This window comes from Colletotrichum graminicola (assembly GCF_000149035.1).
Source record: "Colletotrichum graminicola M1.001 genomic scaffold supercont1.16, whole genome shotgun sequence".
NCBI lineage: Eukaryota > Fungi > Ascomycota > Sordariomycetes > Glomerellales > Glomerellaceae > Colletotrichum > Colletotrichum graminicola.
This window is the reverse complement of record NW_007361020.1, coordinates 278,989-300,830: the sequence shown is the minus strand read 5'-3', so window position 1 is coordinate 300,830 and position 21,842 is coordinate 278,989. Positions and strand designations below refer to the sequence as shown.

At 55.0% G+C, this 21,842-nt stretch overlaps 7 protein-coding genes across 7 annotated transcripts; 3 read left to right on the top strand and 4 right to left on the bottom strand.

Annotated features, from left to right (window-relative positions):
* Positions 1-825: 825 nt before the first annotated feature.
* On the top strand, positions 826-2,767 carry GLRG_04894 (uncharacterized protein; the record flags this gene model as incomplete). Its single annotated transcript, XM_008095579.1, has 2 exons — positions 826-1,341; positions 1,391-2,767. The coding sequence occupies 2 exons, from the start codon at positions 826-828 to the stop codon at positions 2,765-2,767; spliced, it is 1,893 nt and encodes a 630-aa protein (XP_008093770.1).
* Positions 2,768-3,634: 867 nt separating this feature from the next.
* On the bottom strand, positions 3,635-5,821 carry GLRG_04893 (uncharacterized protein; the record flags this gene model as incomplete). The annotated part of the gene is made up of 4 exons (XM_008095578.1): positions 3,635-5,046; positions 5,092-5,169; positions 5,217-5,553; positions 5,600-5,821. 4 exons carry the CDS (start codon positions 5,819-5,821, stop codon positions 3,635-3,637), a joined length of 2,049 nt encoding a protein of 682 aa, XP_008093769.1.
* Positions 5,822-7,983: 2,162 nt separating this feature from the next.
* Positions 7,984-10,196, top strand: GLRG_04892 (protein phosphatase 2A regulatory B subunit; the record flags this gene model as incomplete). Its single annotated transcript, XM_008095577.1, has 5 exons — positions 7,984-8,007; positions 8,078-8,443; positions 8,491-9,447; positions 9,497-9,795; positions 9,842-10,196. The coding sequence occupies 5 exons, from the start codon at positions 7,984-7,986 to the stop codon at positions 10,194-10,196; spliced, it is 2,001 nt and encodes a 666-aa protein (XP_008093768.1).
* A 776-nt stretch (positions 10,197-10,972) lies between these two features.
* Positions 10,973-12,814, bottom strand: GLRG_04891 (uncharacterized protein; the record flags this gene model as incomplete). Its single annotated transcript, XM_008095576.1, has 2 exons — positions 10,973-12,562; positions 12,665-12,814. The coding sequence occupies 2 exons, from the start codon at positions 12,812-12,814 to the stop codon at positions 10,973-10,975; spliced, it is 1,740 nt and encodes a 579-aa protein (XP_008093767.1).
* Positions 12,815-13,446: 632 nt separating this feature from the next.
* Positions 13,447-13,998, bottom strand: GLRG_04890 (uncharacterized protein; the record flags this gene model as incomplete). The annotated part of the gene is made up of 4 exons (XM_008095575.1): positions 13,447-13,763; positions 13,821-13,846; positions 13,911-13,924; positions 13,990-13,998. 4 exons carry the CDS (start codon positions 13,996-13,998, stop codon positions 13,447-13,449), a joined length of 366 nt encoding a protein of 121 aa, XP_008093766.1.
* Positions 13,999-15,423: 1,425 nt separating this feature from the next.
* Positions 15,424-19,123, top strand: GLRG_04889 (endonuclease/Exonuclease/phosphatase; the record flags this gene model as incomplete). The annotated part of the gene is made up of 4 exons (XM_008095574.1): positions 15,424-15,465; positions 15,517-18,016; positions 18,063-18,987; positions 19,036-19,123. The coding sequence occupies 4 exons, from the start codon at positions 15,424-15,426 to the stop codon at positions 19,121-19,123; spliced, it is 3,555 nt and encodes a 1,184-aa protein (XP_008093765.1).
* A 965-nt stretch (positions 19,124-20,088) lies between these two features.
* Positions 20,089-21,509, bottom strand: GLRG_04888 (pyridoxal-dependent decarboxylase; the record flags this gene model as incomplete). Its single annotated transcript, XM_008095573.1, has 2 exons — positions 20,089-21,155; positions 21,209-21,509. The coding sequence occupies 2 exons, from the start codon at positions 21,507-21,509 to the stop codon at positions 20,089-20,091; spliced, it is 1,368 nt and encodes a 455-aa protein (XP_008093764.1).
* Between the last annotated feature and the right edge of the window lie 333 nt (positions 21,510-21,842).

The window sequence follows — 21,842 nt, the reverse complement described above, 5'->3', positions numbered from 1 at the left end:
CACATGCGCCCGCCTCCTGTATCTTTCGCCACTTGGACTGAGCAGGTTCCCAGATCCAGCCTCCGTCTTCCTCCAATTATTGGAAACACCCATTTTGCTCTTGGTCAAGTGCTCTGTCTGTGTCTTGGTACAGGCTTTGCGTGAGTCATATGCAGGCTTCACTCGGCCCAACGGCCATCCACAAAGACTAGATGGCGTACCCGATTTGAAGTACCACTTCACTTGCATATCGTTCTCTAGCAGGTTAGATGCGTCTCGGCAGGCTCTACATCGCCCCGTTCAGCCTAAACCAATCGCTTCCACCCCCATATGTGCACCAACACTAGCCCCAGCACTACTGGTGACGTTGATGCATCCACGTACTCCTCCTCCACCCTCACATGCATGCACCTGGCCAGAGCCATCCCAATTATTGACCAACGATACGCAGGACTGCCTCGGTTCCGTGGTTGCATTCACTGCAGAGTATGACTGCAACCAGTGTACAGTCGCCACCCAGGCAGCCTTTCTTGCTTACCCAATCCGCCTCGCCCATTCCGATTCGGCCATATTGCTGACTTCCCAGCAAGCCTATAGTATAGTAGCGCTTCCACTTGATTGTCTTCTGATGTGTGATACCTTGTCCGATTTTCGACTTATCCCAGGCAGGGAAGAGCCTGGGTTGAACGCATCTCTTGGTTGCCTCTTGTACTTCACCTCTACTTGAACACCCTTGTTGCAACAAGTTCCTGGGCCAACGTATATAAGCCGGTAAAGAGTCTTTTTTATCAACCACTCTCCCAGACGCGATATCGCGTCTCAGTTGGAATAATAGATCTGAACAAGATGGACTTCACAACCCTATTCAAGGGTAACCTCTCGGCCATGGCCGAAAACATGACTGGCGGGAGATCTTACCCTGGCAACAACAAGATGATGGAAAGTTTGCTGCCTATGCTCGGGGGGCAGTTCAACCCGGTCCTACGGTCACTGATGCTCCTGTACCAGATGATCGGTTCCAACTTAGGACTCGATCCGACCATAGTCCTGACACTGGTTGGGTTCTTCTGGGCTGCCAACCGAGTTGTCCGTCAAGTATACGGCGCCGTCTTTCGACTGATTCAGGAAAACTTCATGAGCAACATTCACATTACAAGCACGGACGAGATTTACACGCATATGATGAAGTGGTTGGCACTGCAACCGCTGATGGCGAGCTCCCGCTCTTTGACGGCCGAAACCGTGAGTAAGACTGCTTGGGAAGAGGAAGAAGAGCTCGAGGCCCTGCAAACGAGGACCGTTGCTGGCAGTGGTGGTGGCGACGCCGAGTACCTTAACTTCTCCAACCAAGAAGCCAAAGCTGTAAGTTGATCCATTGACACCACAACAATCTGGGTATTGACCTTCGCAGCCCCCGAGATATGTTCCTGCAGTGGGCGTCCACGGTTTCTGGTACAAAGGCCGCTACTTTAGGCTTCATCGAAAGCAACAGAGCGTTTTCGACGGAGAGGCGAACTATGGGACGTTCAGAAAAGAGGAGGATCTTATTGTATCGTGCTTTGGTCGGAGCCCAGAGCCTATCAAGGAGCTCCTCCAGTTCGTCAAGGAGTTCTATTACCAAGATCACTACGCTCGCACGACGATCAAACGCCCAAGCCCGGCGCCGATGCGTCGGTACGGAGGGCGTTACAACTGGAGTCAGGTCGCCAACCGCCCTGTCCGGCCCATGCGGACTGTTGTTCTCGACCCAAAGCAGAAGGCCCAAGTCCTTGCGGATATGAACGAATACCTTCATCCGGCCACTCCTCGCTGGTATGCCAACAGGGGCATACCCCTGAGACGCGGGTATCTCTTCTACGGTCCACCGGGAACTGGAAAGACCTCACTATCGTTTGCTTTAGCTGGCGTGTTTGGCCTCGACATCTTTGTCATCTCTCTGCTGGAGCCAACTCTAACAGAAGAAGATCTCGGAACACTGTTTAATTCATTGCCCCGTCGATGCGTGGTGCTGCTCGAGGATATCGACACGGCAGGTTTGAGCCGTTTGGACGAAGAAGTTGATGCCGCCATCTCCGATGGCAAAAATAACAAAGACTCTGAAGGCAACACAGGAGAAACCGGCAAGAAGTCCAACAAGGATGAATGGAAGGTATCTGATCTTGCACGCGCTCTGAAGAAAGAATCCAAGGACGACAAAAAGGGAATTTCGTTATCTGGACTCCTGAACGCCATTGATGGTGTCGCATCACAGGAGGGTCGCATTCTGGTCATGACGACAAACAAGCCCGAGTCTCTAGATGAGGCTCTGATTAGACCTGGCCGCGTCGATCTCCAGGTCAGTTTCACCAACGCGACTCCTTCGCAAGCAACACAGCTCTTCCATCGCATGTACGAGGCGGATGGTGCTTCTCCGGCCAAGCGCGCCGACGGGCATCTCTCTCCACCCACGAACCCCGCGCCACCAGTTACAGCTGAAAGCGGCACGTATTCAACATCGTCTTCATCGACTATATCCCCCACTTATTCGTCCTTTTCTGATACTCCCCTGCCGTCGGAGGCTGCTGCAGAGGCCGAGAAGGAGCACCAGTTCGACGTCGAAGAGCTGAGGCGGATCGCAGCCGAGTTTGGCGCGCTAATCCCCGATGGACTGTTCAGTCCTGCCGAGATCCAGGGTTTCTTGCTCAAACGCAAGAAGGATCCCAGGCGGGCGCTGAAGGAGACTTCCGAGTGGGTCGAGGGAATGAGGCTACAAAAGGAGAACAAGTCCAAGGTGCTCAAGGTGCAGTGAGGTGGTGCCTTTTCCGTAACACTCATCCTTCCACCACGCCAATCTTGAGGGTATAGGTCAGACTATATATTAGAATGCAAATAAGACTATTCATCATACTGTAGATCAAAACACATATCAACATAAACTTCGGAATAGAGATGAAATCAAAGCTCAAAATGCAAATTGAAACGGATCGGAATACAAATTAAGATAAAGATCGAATTATAGACAGAAGTTTGCCTTACAAGTTTAGAAGTAAGTAAATTGGATTGCAATGCCGTAATACATAGGACATCGCCGACAGCGGCAGGACTGCTCTAGAGTTAACAACGGTCGTGCTGAGTTAGGGAGAGCAAAGGTTACGGTGGTGTATGGGATGACGTCGGACTCGGAGGACGGCGTCGGCAGGGTCCGAATCCGGAGTGTCTTGGTGACGTGCCCGGGCTGAAATAAAACTAGGTAGGTCTGATCAGAGAGGAGAAGAATTGGCACCTGTAGTGCAGCAATCGGACGTTGTCCGAAAACCTGCTGAGAGTCATAGCTGAAGTGCTCTTGTCTAAGGTTGTGTAACGGAGATACTGTTCGCTCAGAAAGCGTCAAGCCAACGTGAAAGCTGTTGTCCATAGAAGCTCTACAGACGCGATATGAGACCATAGGCACCGTATTGGTTTAGTGACAAATGATGGCACATGGAATAGAAAGACGTCAAAGGAAAATGTCGGGCTTGGGCTGGAGAAACACATAACACGAAATAACATTGTGTTTATGCCTAGTGTGTCAAGTGACAGAACCATGTCTACAATATAGTATTTCTATGACTATGCTTGACTAGTGTCTTATAAGCGATGAAGCCCCCAATATCCGCTTACATGGCAAGAGAATCTATTATGGCAATGCTTCCGAGGGATAGGCTGACTCCATGTCCACGTCCGCTTGACCAGGCTGTTCTGTCGCATATGCAACGCTGGAATGTGTCTCGCCCGCGTTATCATAGACACGCGTCTCATTGTACCCCTCGGCATCCTCGCCATAGCCATAGCCCACCCCGTCCTCGTCTTCATCGCCATACTCTTCCCCAATCTCATCCATGTCCTCGTCGAGACCAGGAACAGGTGCAAACACACGCCCCTCGCCGGGAAGCACGCCATCTTCGTCGTCATCGTCACCTTCACTGTCATCCTCGAGACTGTCCTCGCCGGCAGATATGAGCTCCTCCTGTGCGCCCGTCTCCGTGTTTGGCGTGCCCACGCCACTGCCTGCTGCCGCCGCAGCGGCCACACCTCGCGGTCCGTTGGACTTGGTGACACGGTAGGCAGTGCCCTTGCGCTTCTTCTTGGGTTCCTTGAAGCGGCGACCGTATAGCACCCGCTTCTCTGCGTCGGTGAGCTCGAGGTCTGGTAGCGGTACGTGGACGCTCGAGGCGCCCGGCGGTGGCGTCGTGTCGCGCACGTCAAAGATGCCAGAAAAGTCTTCGTCTCTGAGCTTGCGGCCGAACTGAATCGCAATCATCTTGGTTTTCATGATGCCCTTGGCCTTGGCCCACGTGCCCTGGTGGTACCAGCCGCTGTTGTAAATATCGACCTCGGGCCGTAGCGGCGCCTCAGCGAAGAGCCTTGCGATGAGTGGATCCGTGATGTCGCAAATTTGCCAGACTTTGCCGTCGGTCCAGTATGACTTGCCGTCAAAGACATGAGATTCGTGGTTGTCACCCTGCGGCTGGCGCTGCTCGGTACGCAAGCTACGGATAGCGTGCCAAGTCTCGCCGATGTGGCCGGCCTGCAGCTTTCTCATATTGAAAATCATGGTCTGGTACGTCCGGTAAGCCGGGTCGGTGCGCGGGTCGATGCCGTACTTGATGATGGCGTCGCGCCATGGCCCGCCGCGGAACTGGTAGCCGACGTAGCCGACGCAGCGCTTCATGACGTTGGCATTGCGGACGATGGATCCAAGCTTGTTCATGAGGGACCGGCGTGTCCAAATAGGACGCTCCTGCATCGCCTCCTGCATGCGCGCGATGCAGTGCGTTACCTCCTCGTCGGTGCCGTCGTAGGGCGTCTGCGGCCCATCCGGGATGGGGTATTGGTCTGCCTTGAGAAAGTAACCGATGAGGGTCGGGAGCTGGGTGTTGATGAGCTTAGTCTGACCGGCGTGGTCGAGCTCAGAGCGCACGTAAGGGTTCTGGGAGTAGTTGTAAATGAAGGGCAGTGTCATTGGCGTCCACACAGGCGGCGGGATGATGTCTACGTTAGGCCCTTTATCCACGCCCTCGACGAACTTGAAGTCTCTCATCTGTGTAACTGCGCGGGTCAGCTGAGTCGGAAAACCGATATAAAGTAACTTACTGTCGCCAGGCATGACCTGGTTCATAAACCTGGATATGAAAGGTGAGTGCTCGAGGCCCCAGTGGAAGTCCGCCATGCCTGTCGTTGGTTAGTTGGGTTCGAAGCACGAGAAAGGGCATCCCTACCTCTGAAGCGATGCGTGTGTTTGATAACGCCGACAGCCTCAACGTCGTAGTTGTCGACGTTGTCCTGCATTTTCCGCCGTAACACCTTCGGATTGTCCAACCGAGACCTCGAGCAGATCTGCTCCCCTGACGAACCCAGCCTGGAGACGTCGGCCACCTCGACTTTGCCCTCCCACGGCCCGTCAGTCCCCCTCTTCCGCTTTCTACCGGTCCGCTTCGGCACTATGATCTTCAACACAACGTTGTGACTCGTAGCGCTGTGAGACATGATGGGCCTGCGGAAGGGGCTCTCGGGATTGAGATAGAAAGGGATCGTGTTGCGCTCCGTGTCCAGGATCTAGCATGATTAGCCTCTGCTGAGCGGAGTGAACGGCTGTGCACACATTTTGAAAAGACGAGATGTTACCGAATGCCTTTTCTGTTCGACCCAGGTTCATGACGATCATGGGGATCTCGACGGCGCCCATAGCTCTCTTGGGGATAGGGTACCGGGGTGCCGAATTGTTGTCCTGCCAGTCCGTCAACGGTTGACTGGCTCTCCCTTTGAACCGGGCGTCTTCATGAACGCCCTCCTCCGCCATCTCATCGTCGACATGTCCGTACATGGTGTCCACGGTGATGGCTTGCATGTTTTGTGTCTTTCGCCAGCGAGTTGACGTCACAGTCCGCTGCTGTTTAGGGCCTGTTGTCTGGCTGTTCCCGACTTAAAGATCCTGTGAGACCTTGTCTTAATGGACGTCCAATACGGATCCCCCCAGTCGACTATTTGGCCGTTTCAGGTGATGTTGAGCTCAGCGCCGTATCGCAGCCCTGGAATGTTAGATGCTGTTGTGAGCAACTGAAGTTGCTGATGAGCGAAGCACTGTGCGAAACACAATCCCACTTCACAACCCATACCACAGTTCGGCAGGTGCCATGAGCGACAGATAGTTCATGTACTCCGTACTGTGTGTGGGAATTGCTCAAATACAATACCTACTGCGTATATTATCGAGTAAAATAGGTACTGTTATGCAGAAAATTCAATTTACCAGTACCGCCCATTAAATCCCATACACCTCTCCGGGTCAACCAACTCGCCGTGGTCAAACGAGACTTGATATCACAATCAGAAAGTCTTGATGCGCGGCCTTTGCCTCTCAATATCACCTGCCACCTGTGCCCATCCACCAGGTACTCCATGTACATGCAATAAACCAAAGTCTTGAATGAACGGAGAGGGTCGGTCATATAGGCGTTTCAGATCATTTAACCGGCCAAATCGTCCAATGTTCGACTTCTCGTTCTCCCAAGAACAGGGCAAACTGTTGTTTCCAAAGCACCTATGGTACACTGTAGGTAGCTTTGACCCCATTCATAGTGATGTGATGATGCATGCCCAGGATCAGCCCACGGGCAAGGTCCCTGCAAGGGCTGGCAGGTGACTTGCAGCCAGGGAAAACAATAACAGTACAGTGCCGGTTCGATTGGCACGGAACCAGCCAGCGAGACCCCTTCTTGGGGCTGAGCTTGTGGAGCCCGAGGGGGTTGTTATAATCCTCCGGAACAACACTACTACCGAAGAGGGAGATTGAGCTCCAAGGGTCCAGCTTCCGCCGAACCACTCACAAGCGTTCTAGGGCATCAGCCAACCAGAAGCTGGCGCGTTATCTTACCTAATGCGAATCAATCCGTGCACATGTACACAGCAACCCTCTTGCTCGACTCTCCCAGCTTGTGCTACTGTTCTACCAGCGCGTGTATCCGTATTCTGTGCCAACACCTAGAAAACCCCACCACAGTTTCCACCCAAATCTTGCACAGTGGGAGGTACCTCTTGCAGTCGGTTGTGTCCGCCGTCCAAGGTGTAGGTGCAGAAAGTGCATTCGTGTAGCGGCGTCGACCTCCACTCCCTCAACCTCGTCCTCTCTTACAGCACAAGCTGATTGCGTCCTTTCTCTGAGTCCGACGCGTACCTTTGACCTCACACTTTCCAATTTCATCCTGTCTTCATCGGATTGCCAACATTACCTTATCTAGCCTCTGACGCTGACTCCCAATCTTGTACCGCACCGCCCAACGATTTGCCCGCCTGCCACCCCAGTGTCGAGGCCTGTTCTAGCTGGCCGCCGCACGCCACTGGACCGTCTCCAGCTGTCGAGCACCAGACAACTGTGTGCCCGTACCTCTTTTCACCTTAATATTTCACCGCCGCTAGCACGTTAGGGGAGGCCGGCTTCTGGTCCCGCGTCGTCGTCTCACACTTCACCTAGGCCCCGCAAACAACTTCAGCTTTACCGACGATCCAGACTAACCCCCATCCTCTTCGAACCTCGAGAATCTGGCCCCCTTCTTTCGCTGCCCGATCGCTCTTTTCATCTGCCAATTTTGATGGGTCGTCAGTCTGTCGCATCTTACCCGCCAATCCTCTCCCCCAGCTTCCCCCTGCTCCTCGCATCACGAAGCGACGCCATCCTGACACCCAAACCCCAGTCCTCGCCGAGTGACGCCCTCCTTTCATCATCACGTCGACATCCATCCGCCGACGCGCTCTCTACAACCTAGATCGCCGCCTCGCACTGCCGCCCACCGCGCATTTGCAAACCAGCCACGATCTCCCAATTCCAGAACAGAACGCCATCGTTGGCCGACCCCGCCCCCCCTGTACCATTGCCCATACCCCGACCCGTCGGACCTGCGTCCATTGCGGATTACTGTCTCTTGTTGCTGCTGTTGAGTCGGGCGAGTCTGTCGCCCCACGGAGAGGGACATCACCGTGACGTCCAAAATGAAGCGCTTCAGTCAGAGGGTGGTGAGTACTCCGCCAATGGCCTGGGCCCCTGAGCCCAATCCCACCTCTGAACACGATATTGACAGCCCAGCATGCTCAGCTCTCGCGCGGCAAAGACCCAAACAAGCCTAAGAAGAACAAAGACTCGAAGGATGGCACCGCGTCCCCGTCGTCCGTAGGCTCAGGCCGCGACGCCAATCAGTCCCCCAACCCGACGCCATCGTCCTCGACGACCAACCTGAACGATTCCCGCAACAAGCCTCTGCCTCCTAATAATACCGGCGCTCATCCCGGAGATCATGGCAGTGCAAACCAGCCGTCCCCACTGGGCAACCAGCAAGGTGCCGTTCCGGACCGCTTCAACTCTGCAGGTGCCGCCCAGGGTGCTAACGGTGGAGGCTCTCCAGCTCGCCACGGGACGTTGCCTCCCACGGTGATCATCAGCCCCAGTGCTCCGGTAAGACCCCGGCGTCATACCACCGTCGAATATGCTAACTAGGCCAGCATGTCCCACCTCCCGGTGCCGCCGAGACCATGCCGCACGATCTCGCGCCTCCGAAGGCGGGCACCAAGTCGCTTATGTTCGACCGCCTTCACCAAACGCCCAAAGATGTGCCCGAGGGCCTCAGAACGCCCAAGCGACAGCACTCGTCGAGATTCGACATTTCGGCCCATCGCGAGCTTGAGAAACTCCCCGGCTTCCATGAAGTGCCCCCCAACCGCCGCCAGGAACTGTTCATGCAGAAGATTGATCAGTGCAATGTCATCTTTGACTTTAACGATGCCAGCGGCGACATGAAGTCCAAGGAAATCAAGCGGCTGGCACTTCACGAGCTGCTTGACTACGTTGCCAACAATCGCCAAGTCATTACGGAACCCATGTATCCCAGAGTAGTTGAGATGTTTGCCAAGAACCTCTTCCGTCCCATCCCCCCTCCGATGAATCCCCAAGGAGAGGCGTTCGATCCCGAGGAGGACGAACCCGTCTTGGAGGTGGCGTGGCCGCACATTCAGGTTGTCTACGAGTTCTTTCTTCGCTTTATCGAGAGCCAGGACTTCAACACCAACATTGCCAAGGCATACATTGACCACAGCTTCGTTCTGCAATTGCTGGAGCTCTTCGACTCCGAGGACCCGCGCGAGAGGGACTTCCTCAAGACGACGCTCCACCGCATCTATGGCAAGTTCCTCAACTTGAGATCATTCATCCGTCGCTCCATCAACAACGTCTTCTTCCAGTTCACATACGAGACGGAACGGTTCAACGGCATTGCAGAGCTCTTGGAGATCTTGGGCTCCATTATCAACGGTTTTGCCCTGCCCTTAAAGGAGGAGCACAAAACCTTTTTGACCCGCGTGTTGATACCATTGCACAAAGTCAAGAGCCTGAGCATGTACCATCCTCAGCTGGCATACTGCATTGTCCAGTTCCTGGAGAAGGACGCTTCGCTGACTGAGGAGGTAAGTTTAATAACGTTGCATGCGAGTCAACCCAGGCTAACAATCACAGGTCGTACTTGGCTTACTCCGATACTGGCCCAAGGTCAACAGCACAAAAGAGGTTATGTTCCTTAACGAGGTCGAAGACATCTTCGAAGTCATGGACCCGGCCGAATTCGCCAAAGTTCAGGAGCCGTTGTTCCACCAACTGGCCAAATCCGTCGCTAGCCCTCATTTTCAGGTTGCAGAGCGCGCGCTGTATTTCTGGAACAACGAGTATTTCTGTAATTTGGTTAGCGACAATGTGGAGATCATTCTTCCCATCATGTTTGCACCACTTTACGAGAACTCCAAGGGGCACTGGAACCGGTGAGTTTGCAGCTATCGGTGGTCGAATCACACTAACTCCTTACAGCACTATCCACGGCATGGTTTACAATGCAATGAAGCTGTTTATGGAAATTAACCCTCAACTGTTTGACGACTGCTCCCATGACTACACCGAGCAGCAAAACAGCGCCGCGGCCAGAGAAGCCCTGCGCGAGAGAAAATGGGCCTCAATCGCGGACCAGGCCGCGCAGAGGCGGTCAGCGAACGGCGTTGCCGGCAGTGGTAGGGCACATGCTGGGTCGCTGTCCCGCGTCGACGAAGTTGACGGCACCGAGGATAACCAGAAGCGACTAGACTCTCTCAAGCTGCAGGATGGCGACCGCAGGGATCGTAGGCATGAGCAACAAGACTCGGTAGGATCAGCCCATAGCCAAACATGATTGCTCCTTGTTGATTTGCGGATTATTGCCGTTGCCTTTTTCACTTTTTGGATCACCAGTTAACCAGGCCAATTCTAGAGCTCGGAACAAAATGGTGAAGGGAAGGGCGAGGCAGGCGAGGAGTCATGACCACCAAATGCTGCGCTTTCAACCTGTTGAAGGGTTCAAAAGGAGAATTTATGCATGTGTGTGCTCGAGGGGCGATTCAGAGAGTCACCCGAGAAATGACATTGGGCAGAGGAAAAGCAGGTTCCGTGCTCGAGGGATGGGGCCTCGCCGCCCCCGGAACATACTTAATTTTCACGATGTCACTTTTTTGTTTCTCTACTTTTTCTTATCTTTTCCTTCGAGGACGCAAACTCGAGTGTGGTTCTCCCTAACTCTGAGTTGGTCCTTGGCCGTCGTTTGTGAAACCAAACGGGGATTTCGGTGCGTTTGGAGGAACCAGAAAATGTATTGTGATGGCGAGAGGAAGGGAAGGGAGGGGAGAGGAGGGGCAAGAAGTGGGCAAGCAAGATAGGACTGGCGTACAAAGGCGAAATTTGGGAGACGGGCTCTTTTTCTTTTTCTGCGGCTCTCGAAGCGCGTGAGGAATCGAGGGTTCCTCCATGGTTTCTGCCTCGGACAATGAACGGGCACAGACGTCGTAACACGCCACAAATTAGACTTGGGTAACAAAACAGCTTCGCGAGAGCATGTGAGCGTCGCGGGCCTATGACGAACTGGCGTCGTATGCTATCATCGGTGCTTACGATTATTATTCTACGTATACACATCTACCATCCATTCCTGCCTCGATCGTAGCCTCCCCTCTCCCCACGGCCCCGGTATCCACCGTTGCCGCGTCCGAACTGTTGAGACTGGTGCTGCTGCTGCTGCGGCGGCGGCGGCGGCGGTGGAGGAGCCCATCCACTCGTGTGTGATGGAGGTACGCCCGACCCCGGCGGGGAAGACCAGCTGTGTGGAAGTAGAGAATTGCCCATATGCGGAGGTAGCGGCGGCGGCGGCGGCGGCGGCGGAGGCGGCGGAGGCCATTGTCCCTGGTAACCTTGAGGAGGAGGCGGTGGAAAGGGACTAAGGCCGCTGGCCAACGGGAGTGGCGGAGGGTACGGCGGGAAGGCCGGCGAATTGTGATAGGTGGGAGGAGGCGGTTGTTGGTTGTGCGATGAACCCCGGTCATAATATCCTGGTCTGAACTCTGGATTGTGTCGGTTGTGGTTTGGCGGAGGTGACTTGCTTGTGCGGCTCTCGTCTCTTCTCGGACGTCGATCGCGGGACCTTGATCTCGATTTGTAGCGTCTACGAGAGCTTGACCTGGACCTGGACCGAGATGGAGTGTATCGAGAGTCGTACCGATCGTGTTGCACACTCCGTCGCCGAGAACGGCTGCGGCTGGGACTCTGCAAATCTGGTGAAAGCTTGCGCCGCTTAAAGGCAGGCACAGAGTCGCTTCCGCTGGACCGCCCAGGAGAGTAGCTGTATGAGCGGCTCCGCGAATATGATCGGCCCCGCCCGCGGCCATCGTCGCCTTTTGTGGCCTTCTTCCTTCGCTGCTTCATCTGTTCGCAGAACCTACGCGACCAGCCATAGTACGTCTCTCCGTCCACGATCTCACCTGTAATCTCATCGAGCACGATGCGCTCTCCCATTTCGCTGACGTCCATGTGCTGCTGCGAGTCTGCAGCCTGCGGCGGGACATGTTTGCTGTAAAGCCTTTCAACGTCAACGAGCAGATTCTTGACAGCGTTTGCGAGAACCTTGTCGGCTGGCCCCGGAGCGAGCTGCAGTGGCTTAATCATATCGGGATTCATGGGTTTGGTCGAATTCGGCGTGAGGTGCGGCAGCCAGTTGGCAGCGGGCAGGTCGAACCAGGGTGTATTGGGGTCGCCATGAATTGAGGGGATCATATAAGGCGCATCTTTGGGGAGCTTGGAACCGAGATTCGAGCCCGCTTGATCTTGTGTCATAGCCTTGGACACCTTCTCGCCGTTGGGAGCCTCTTTCACGGCTTCGCGGAGGCCGTCGATAGTGGCTGCTGAGAAGTAGTTGTGTTTTTCCCAGAGCGCGAGCAGGTCTTCCACCTTCCGCGTTTGCTTCGGGCAGTTTCGGAATTTTGCAGCGCCATGGAGGAGAGTCGTTAGGCTGGCTTCCAAATCGGTTGCGATACGTGCAACTTGGTGGCGGACGACGGCATGGTAGAGCACGTCATTAAGGATGTAGAGAATGTGTAGGCGTCGTCGGCGGGTGGAGGGTTTCGTCTTGGCCTCGTCGGGGAGAGAGTTGGAGAGGGCGGACAGGTATTTACCGAGGGCGGCGACGCGCGGAGGCGAGGGGACCAAGTTTTTCAGAATCCAACGTTTGCATTTCTAGATTGAGGCAGCAGGAGCTTAGTCGACCTGTAATATAAGATTTGTGACACGGAAAAGGCAGAATGGTGCGGCTAGAGAGGCCGCTGGAGAGCGTCAAACCTGAACGTTGGCGGGCGAGCATTGGTTTATCGCGTCGTGGAGGAGAGCATGAAAGGTGTCGATCTCAGAGCGAATGAGCGAGACGGGTTCTTTGCGGAAGAGTATGGCGCTAAAGGAGGCCTTCGCTATTGCTAGCTCTGGGTTCGCCATTGCGTGAAGGGTGGTAGGCAGAGAATGAGTGACTCGCGTGAAGGAGAGGTGGGATGTAGAGCTGGAGGTGTCGAGCTCCCCCGTACGACAGACAGGCAGCCGTAGCTAGCTGCTCAAAGTGTGGCTGAGAGCTTGAGGCTGGAGGGAGATCCAAGGAACAGACAGGCACCGCAGCTTCTTCCGTGCGGACCCATGTGCAGAGTGTGATAGGCTGGCACTTCAACGGCGGACGCCATTAGCCACCCTGTTGCTTGAAGGAGCCAAGGTTGGATGCTCTGATGGCGTACAGCTTTCGACACAAACCATTTGCAGCCACCGAACACGCTGACAGACCAAACACAAACACCACTCGCGATTTCATTGATTATTTTGCAACTAGGTGGAAAGCACCTCATGCTGGTTATAGGGACTTGCTTCCGTAGGCTCACATGCAACGAATCATTGGCCAATTGTGACCCACATTATGCATCTGCTCCTTCCAAATGAACATCTATTGCCGTCAAATGCAAATACGAAAAGGCGTCGTTCCTTCATTTAATCCTCAATGATAGTGTACAATATACAGCCGCAATGTGCCGATCAATTATGGTACACAACCTCGGTGTCTGAGACCCTCCTCCACTTCCGCCCGACTACGAAAACCGATCCCCCTTTGGACTCTTGAACGGTGTACTGCTTTCGTACTTGCTCTTCTCGAACACTCTCTCGGATTCGGTAGCTGGCGCGTGGCGGGTCGGGGCAGGATCGGAGTTGGATTCCTGGCTGGGAGAGCCGGCGGTATCGGTGCGCGCCTCGCCACCCATGGTAGAAGCGGAACCAGGCTGGGCGGGAACATTGTCTCCATACTCAAGGGACTGGGCCAGCATCTTCTTCTTACGCTGCTCCTCAAAGCGAGCGGCGCGATCGGCGTTGATGCTCTGCTTGGCGAAGTAGTAGGCGGTTCCTCCGGCTGCGATGCGACATGGTTAATTGCAAACCGAACCACGAATCTTACTGAACGACGTACCAACACAGAGGGAGCCCCATCCAAGCCTGCAATGCGAAGAGTGTCAGTAACGGATCGTCGACGAGATGACTTACGACGGGTCAAGCTTACCAGAACGATTTGACCTGGGATCAGGCATGATGTTAGTCAACGATTTGAAACCAGATGCGACGGTTGGGGAGCAACTTACAGTATTCATGCTTAGAGATTGGACTAGACGATCGACAGAGTTGTTGCAGAAGCGAAGATATTCGTTCGTCGGGTTGCGCAAGAAAGGAAGGGAAAAAACCCAAACCTAGGCGTGTTGGGACTTGGTTCGATAATCGAGCAAGCCTGCCACTGAGGACTAAGGATGCACTGTAGAAAGTGGGATGGTCTGATGATGGAGCTTTACTATCCCCGATTGCTTAGTCTTATGAACCGTGCACGCGACTGGTGGGACCCCCAAGCCAGTTGAAGGCTGAAGCTGAGGTAAGGCAGGTTGGGATACGGATACGTACCTTCTCGGACCCCAGGGACGGGACGACTGCGCCGGACTCAACGATGTGCAGGGGGGGAGGAGGCTTTCCAGCGGCAGACGGGGCTGTGGGCTCGCTAATTACGGAACAGTGTTCCTCAGGAACCAAGGCCAACGGCCTCTGTACGTTGTACGTAGTTTACCACCTACCTGCCTAGGTATGTAGTGTACCTAGGCATGCCTGCGTGCCCTCACACCCTACCTTTGCCTACTGCCATCTCTTCGGCGCGTGAAAGAGCCCGCAACGACCCTCAACCCTTGCCTAACTGCTGAGGCTGGCAGAAATGGAGACACGTCTTGGCACTGTCATATGTCATTATGGATATTGCTAACCTATGTGGGGCTCAATGCTGCGGCAGGACAGGTACACGGCAGCGCAAGTCGTAATAGACGGTAGTGTTTCGATGGTGAGTCCCCTCAAACTTTACGTACATACCACCACGTACCACTACCCCCCTCTTCCTCTGTTAGTGGTGGCCACCCACCATTTCCTGTGTGGCACCAAAGCACTGCTGCGGCCTGCGTGCCTAACACACGTTCCCCTCCCTGCCCTGCTTCATCTTAGAGAGAGAACGGTACTTCCCTCCATCCCCAGAGTGGTACAGCCTCCAAGGTACTGGCGAATCAGGTACGCCATCCACGCTGCCGTCCCAGCAAAACGGCTACATAGCACGCACGACTGGGGATCTTATTACTCCAAGGGGTCGTTGCAATGCTACTTGGTCGACAATCACAACCACGCAGACTGCCGCCACAACAAAACACATCCGTCGCTCTCTTCACGCGCGCCTTTCTCCTGGTCATGCTCTCCCGCGCGTCCCAGTAGCTTCGAAAAGTCCGTTCAGCATCATTATGCTCTTCACCCCTCTTGCACAGCCGTCCATCCCACTTCTCAGAATCTCTCCGAGTATCCACGCGCGACAAAGTCTCCTGCCCGCTTACGCACCTTGCAACACCCGGCTTTGAGCAGCTTCGTCCCTGGTTGAGCAGGCGTCAGACCTCAAACATACGCCCGCCGTTGATGGGCTCATGAGGACAGGTACCTGAAGACGTGGGTGTGATGGGTATCGGCACCCTGGGCCCCCGCTATCGTCTTCCGCTACAACAATGGCTCCTCCTGCTCAGAATGGGCCTGATGGCTCATCAATTGTTTGTCTCCCCTTCTCATGCCGTGCTGCCGCCGTGTTGACGTATCGTTAGAAACCTGTCTCTTCCTTGAGGGCGAAGTTCGAGAACATGAATAAAAACGGCGAATCCGCCGCCACAGCGCCTGGCCCCTCTCCACCCCGAACCATCTCGCCGGGCCCGAAGCCAGAATTCCATCCAGATGCGAAAGCGTCCTCCGAAAGCCTGCCAGTCCCCCCGAGACCGCGAGAGCGTGCGAACATACCGGCGCCGTCACTCCCCCCTCCCTTGCACGAGCCCGTCCCTCGTTCGCCCGGTCGATCCCTGGGCATTCCTCCTACTTTGAAACCCGAGCCGGTGAAGGCCCCCTCCGTCATGGTTGAGCCTCCACAATCACCTCCCAAGAATACCGTCTCGAGGTTCGCGCACGCCGAGGCGCCGGCGTTCCTGAATGCTGACCCCGGCTCCTCTACCCCCACCACTCCAACAACTTCGCGGAACTTCAAGATGCAAAGCCGGCCACACACCCCGTCTCTCGAGCCGCGGCGCTCACCCAGACTTTCGGCCTCCCAGCCACCTTCACCACCGCCACCGAGAAGGTCAGGGGAGATTCGTAGAGAAAACAGGCCTGCTGTGCCCCCACCAATCAACCGGGCGGAGAAACCATCGGTGCGATCACAGGCGAAGCCTCATTTTTATACCGAACAACAGTTAGCCGCTGATGGTAGGGGTAAGCTCCGTCAGGAGACTTCGCCGTTTAGCAGCCCGCCCGGAAGTCCCGACAGCCTACATGAACCAACGCCCCCCACGCTGCCCACCAGGCCGAAAGCGCATTTCACACAGACGGAGCCGCCTCCGCCCCAGCGCGGCAGACCGTTAGATGTGGGATTCGCTCCGCCACCCGTTCACCACTCCATTGTTACGAAACGGAATCAGCGGGAACAGGAAACGAACGGTTTTGTCAAGGGGCAGATTACACCGCAGATCACTGGCGACCGGCCGAGCGTGCCCGCACTTCCCGCGAGACCGCAGACGGTTGCAGAGCCTCCACCGCGGCCGCCAGTGACCATGAAGCCACCCCCACGGCCTCCGAGGCCGGGAACCAATACACCTGCTGCTGCACACTCGGTTTCCGAGCTCCAGCCTCCACCGAAACGTATTGTTTCGACCCCTGCGACACATCCGCCGCCCCCGACGAGGTTGCCGGGGCGCGCGAACACGGTAACGGACCGGACGTCAGAGAGGGTCGCACCTCGACCGCCACCTCCACAGCCGCCTCAGCCCGAGCCAACAATGTCTTTGATTCCTTCTAGTAGTAACTCCAAAGTTGAGATTAATGGCTCCACGCCAAACTTTCCGGACCCAGCAAACGTCAACCGGAGACCGCCGTATATCAAGCAGGGTATGCACGAGATCCAAACCAAGTATGACCCGCGCACATTTGACGTTTGTGGAGACCTCATCTGCACGACTGGCCACCTCACGCGTGTGTGGAGCCTCCGCGACGGCGAGCTGTTGATGAGTTTCGCCCATGGTGAGGGCATCAAGGCAACAACGGTGGCTTTCAAACCGGGTACGAACGTAGACGAAGAAGGTAAGCGATTGTGGATCGGCAACAACTTTGGCGAGCTCATGGAGGCCGATATCGCCACGCAAAGTGTGATTGCGAACAAGCCAGGGGCTCACGGACGACATGAGGTTGTCAAGATCTACCGTCACTTCAACGAGCTGTGGACATTGGACGAAACAGGTGGCCTACTCGTCTGGGGTCCGGATGAAACGAGCACACCGAACCTGACGAACAACCCGCACCAGGCCTTCCGACTGCCCAAGGGCCATTCGTTCTCAATGGTCGTAGGAGACGAGCTGTGGCACGCGACCGGCAAGGAGATTCGCGTGTTCGCTCCAACGTTGGACGGACAATCTCAGTTCCAAGTTCTGGTCCGCGCTCTCATGCAGGACACTGCAGGCGAAATAACTTCGGGGACCCAAGTGCGGTCGCAACCAAGCAAAGTGTTCTTTGGCCACGCCGATGGCAAAGTGTCTATTTACAGCACACATGACTTTTCCTGCCTCGGCCTTGTAAATTTGAGTTCCTGGAAGATCAACACTCTGGCAGGTGTTGGCGATCATTTATGGGCAGGGTTTAACACCGGCAGGGTCGGTGTCTATGACATGCAGTCAACGCCTTGGGCTGTCAAGAAAGACTGGCAAGCTCACGACAAGAACCCGGTCGTCAAGCTCGTCTCAGATGTGTCGAGCTGCTACCGACTAGACCGCCACCAGGTCGTCTCACTCGGTGCCGACAACATGGTCCGTGTCTGGGACGGTCTACTGCAGGATGACTGGCACGAGACGGAGATGAAGGCAATGGACACGCAGTACTGCGAGTTCCAGGACCTCAAGGTCTTGTGTATGACCTGGAACGCGGGCGCTTCAACGCCTCACAGTCTGCGATACGCGCAGGAGGACGCCGAGTTCATCAAGAGTCTGCTTACGGCCAACAGCTCTCCTGACATTCTTGTGTTTGGATTTCAAGAGCTCGTGGACTTGGAAGACAAGACGGCAACAGCTAGTATGTCAAACTCGTATAACATGGTGACCACTGCTAACATAAATAGAACGCTTCCTAAAGGTCAAGAAGAAGGAGGGTTCCGATCAGGAGCGTATGAGCCACCAATACCGTGACTGGAGAGACTTTTTGCTCAAGAGTCTCGACGATTACATGCCGCCGGACTGTCTGTACCATTTACTGCACACGGCCACACTTGTTGGGCTGTTCACGTGCATCTTTGTTAAGTCAACACTTAGAGATCGTATACAGAACCTCAGCGCGGCAGAGGTCAAGCGTGGCATGGGCGGCTTGCATGGAAACAAGGGCGCCATCGTGGTGCGGTTCATGGTGGACGACTCATCCCTCTGCTTCATCAACTGCCATTTGGCGGCAGGTCAGTCACAAGCCAACAGTCGCCACAACGATGTGGCCGCTATCCTCGAGGCCCAAATACTGCCACCAGAGCGGGACCTCAACGCTCGTATTGATAGCTTTGTTGGGGGCGGAGACGGCACCATGATCTTGGATCACGAGCTGTGTCTGCTCAACGGTGATCTCAACTACCGTATCGATACGATGTCTCGCGATACGGTTGTCATTGCTGTCAAGCAAAACAATCTGGCTAAACTTCTTGAGCGGGACCAGCTCCTCGTGGCGAAGCGGCGCAACCCAGCCTTCAAATTGAGAGCATTCGAAGAGATGCCGATTACATTCGCGCCAACCTACAAGTACGATGTTGGTACTGATAACTATGACACGAGCGAGAAAAAGCGCGCGCCGGCATGGTGCGACCGCCTAGTGTATCGCGGGGGTGGCAGGATCAAGCAGATAGACTACAAGCGACACGAAGTGCGAGTATCCGATCATCGGCCGGTCACTGGCCGATTCAAGTTCACAGTGAAGAAGATCCAGCCAAAAGCGCGAGCGATGGCATGGATGGATTGCCAGCAGAGGTTCGAGGACCTCAAACGGCACGAGATCAACGATGACAAGTGAGTAACGTTTGCTGGATGGAGAAAGGCTGTACTGATCACATATAGGATGTTGTACTTGACAAGTGTCATTGGCTATGATGAAGCCACAGCTCGAGTCATTCTCCAGCCCTCAAACGACCGCAGAGACGCATGAATCCAACACACAGAACGCGACCCGAAGTGAATGGCAGGACACGGTGAACCGTGAGTGGATGAAGGTCGAACACTTCTTTTTACGAATGGTGGGGATTTTCACTTTTAACGATGGGGGCCGGAAAAGGAACTTCACGAAAGGTGGATGGCATGAAAAATGAAAAAAAAACTCTTAAGCGTTCCACGACTTTTGGCATTTCACAGCGCAGCTTAGACAGAGAGAGGAGGGGTGTGAGAACAAGAGACGTCATGATTCATTCGCCCACGGCGACGAATGTTAGTGTTTTGGGGGTTGGCATCTGGGGTTGACGATTAGTATCTAGTGTGTGCTAGGCCCCGAGTAGAGGGGTGACAGCATGGACAAGCAGTATTGAAGAGAGTACTACGAAATGCGTTGCTGAGATGGGATAACCGTCCTCTATATGGTGGCCGGGAAGTCTGCTTCAAGGTACTTATTGTGTTGTTGCATTATACTTCTGACCACGCGCCCGCAGCGATGGCCGACATGGCCTAAGGAGAGCCTCACGTCGAGACTGAAGTCGATGTCGCTTGCCTGTACGGCGGGCCGTTGCTGCCGCCACCGGTGGTTGTCAACGTCGTCAAGCAGGCAACAGTTAGACGTCACAGGTGCCGCCGCTGATGAAGCGGCTCGTCGGCGATTTTCGTCCCACTAGACAATAACAACTTGGTGACGTGGCCCAATCGAAGTGTATAATTCCTATTGTCCAAGGTACAAATATTCTATCAATAACTAGATGACCTTGAAGTGGATGCCTGCATTCCTACAATATATGCTGTTGGGCCAGACTATGCTTTCTGTTTGGGTCTTCGGTCCGCGTACGAATGGTTTTTTTATTTTTTATATTCTCTCTGCCTATCTTTTCTTTTCTTTTTTCACTTATCTAAAAATATAGAAAAAAAATGAATTGAAACGACAACTTAAAAGACAAACCCACAGCCTCTTAATTAGATGCTAAGCAGGGCCTTGGCACCAGGCTCACTGCAGACGTAGATGACGTCGTGCTCATTGGAGAAGCCGTTGAACTTGGTAGCAGAACACTTGGTGTAAGCGCCCATGTCCTCAAAGTAGAGCCAGTCACCGACGTCAAGCTCTTGCTCGAAGGAAATGGTCTCGGTGATACGGTCGATGCCGTCGCAGGTGGGACCCCAGACGGAGTAGCGGGTGCCCTCGCCGTCGGGACAAGCGTTGGCCGCGGGGGTGTCGTAGACAGTCGAGGTGCCCGCGCGGAGAACCTTGGCGACGGGGTGCTGGTGGTCGAACATGATGCTCGAAAAGTTGCCGTAGAGGCCGTCGTTGACGTAAACCATGTAGCGCTTCTCGTTGAGGGCGGGGTCGTCAACAGTGCGACGCGCAATGATGTTGCACGCAATTGTGAAGGCCGCGGAGACGTAGTAGCGGCCGGGCTCTGCGATGATGTTTACGTTGCTGCTGGCGGGGAAGTACTCGTCGAGGGCACCACGCAGGACGGCGGCCATATCTTCGAAGGTGTCGCCACAGAAGCCGCCGCCAATGTCGAGCGTCTTCATCTCGAAACCGTAGGCGCGGCCCTGCTCGAAGACTTCGTAGGCATCGTAGACGGCTTTGTAGAAGGCCATTGGGTCTGAGGCGCCGGAGCCAACGTGGAAGCTGACGCCGACGACGTTGAGGCCGAGGTCCTTGGCCACGCCAAGCAGCTCGTTGGTGGCCTCCTTGGCAGCACCGAACTTCATGCTCAGACGGCACAGGCTCGACTCGTCGTCCGTCATGATACGCAGATAGAGCTCGGCTTCGGGGAAGAGCTTGGAGATCTTGCGGAGCTCGTCAGCATTGTCAAACGTCATCTGCTTAACACCCATGGCCTTGACGTAGCGCAGGTACGAGGTGGTCTTGCAGGGCTGGGCGTAGATAATACGCTCGGGGGCGGTGCCCATGTTCAGGACCTGGTCAATCTCCGTCTTGGAGGCGCAGTCAAAGCCGGTGCCGAGGGCAGCGAGGAGCTGCAAGACCTTGGGGTCAGGGTTGCACTTGACGGCTATTATTTGGTCAGCGGCAAGGAGCAAAAATGGTTGAAAGTGGGGGGCTCACCATAGAAGGGCTTGACGCGCGGCAGGTTGAGCTTCCAGCGCATATGCTGGCGGTAGACCTCGCCAAGATCACCGACGAAGAAGGTATCCTCGTCGCCTGGCTCACAAATCTCATGGTCAATGCTCTCGACGCGCTGGCGAAGAGCATCGCCGATCAGCTGCTTGGGGTTGACCACACCATGCTTGGAATGGTGATGGGCGTGATCGACAAAGTGCGATGGTTTCAAGACTGGTTGATAAGTACTAGCATAATTGATGGTAGCTGGTGCAAAGTGCTCAATCGCGGCTGTTGCCATAACCATATCCCAAGCGGTTGACGGGTTGGCGGTTGGAGAGTTGTGGTGTTTGGAGGGTCGGACTGTTTCGACTCTTGCGTGATAGCAAGTTTGTTTCCCTATGATGGGGTTGAAAGTTGAAAACCTAGAACGGCAAGATGGTTCTAGGGTGGTCGAAAGCGGTAGCAGACTGAACCCTCAGTGATCTGACGAGGTCTCCTCGACTCCCCCTCGGCGAGAGGAAGCGACTCTAGGCCCGTCCTATGCGGCAGCTGGTTGGGGGTGGGAGAAGACGGGGGCGTCTGGTGAAGCAAAGCGTCGAAGAGAAAGGACTCGAGCTCTTGCTTAGACTTCAGCAGG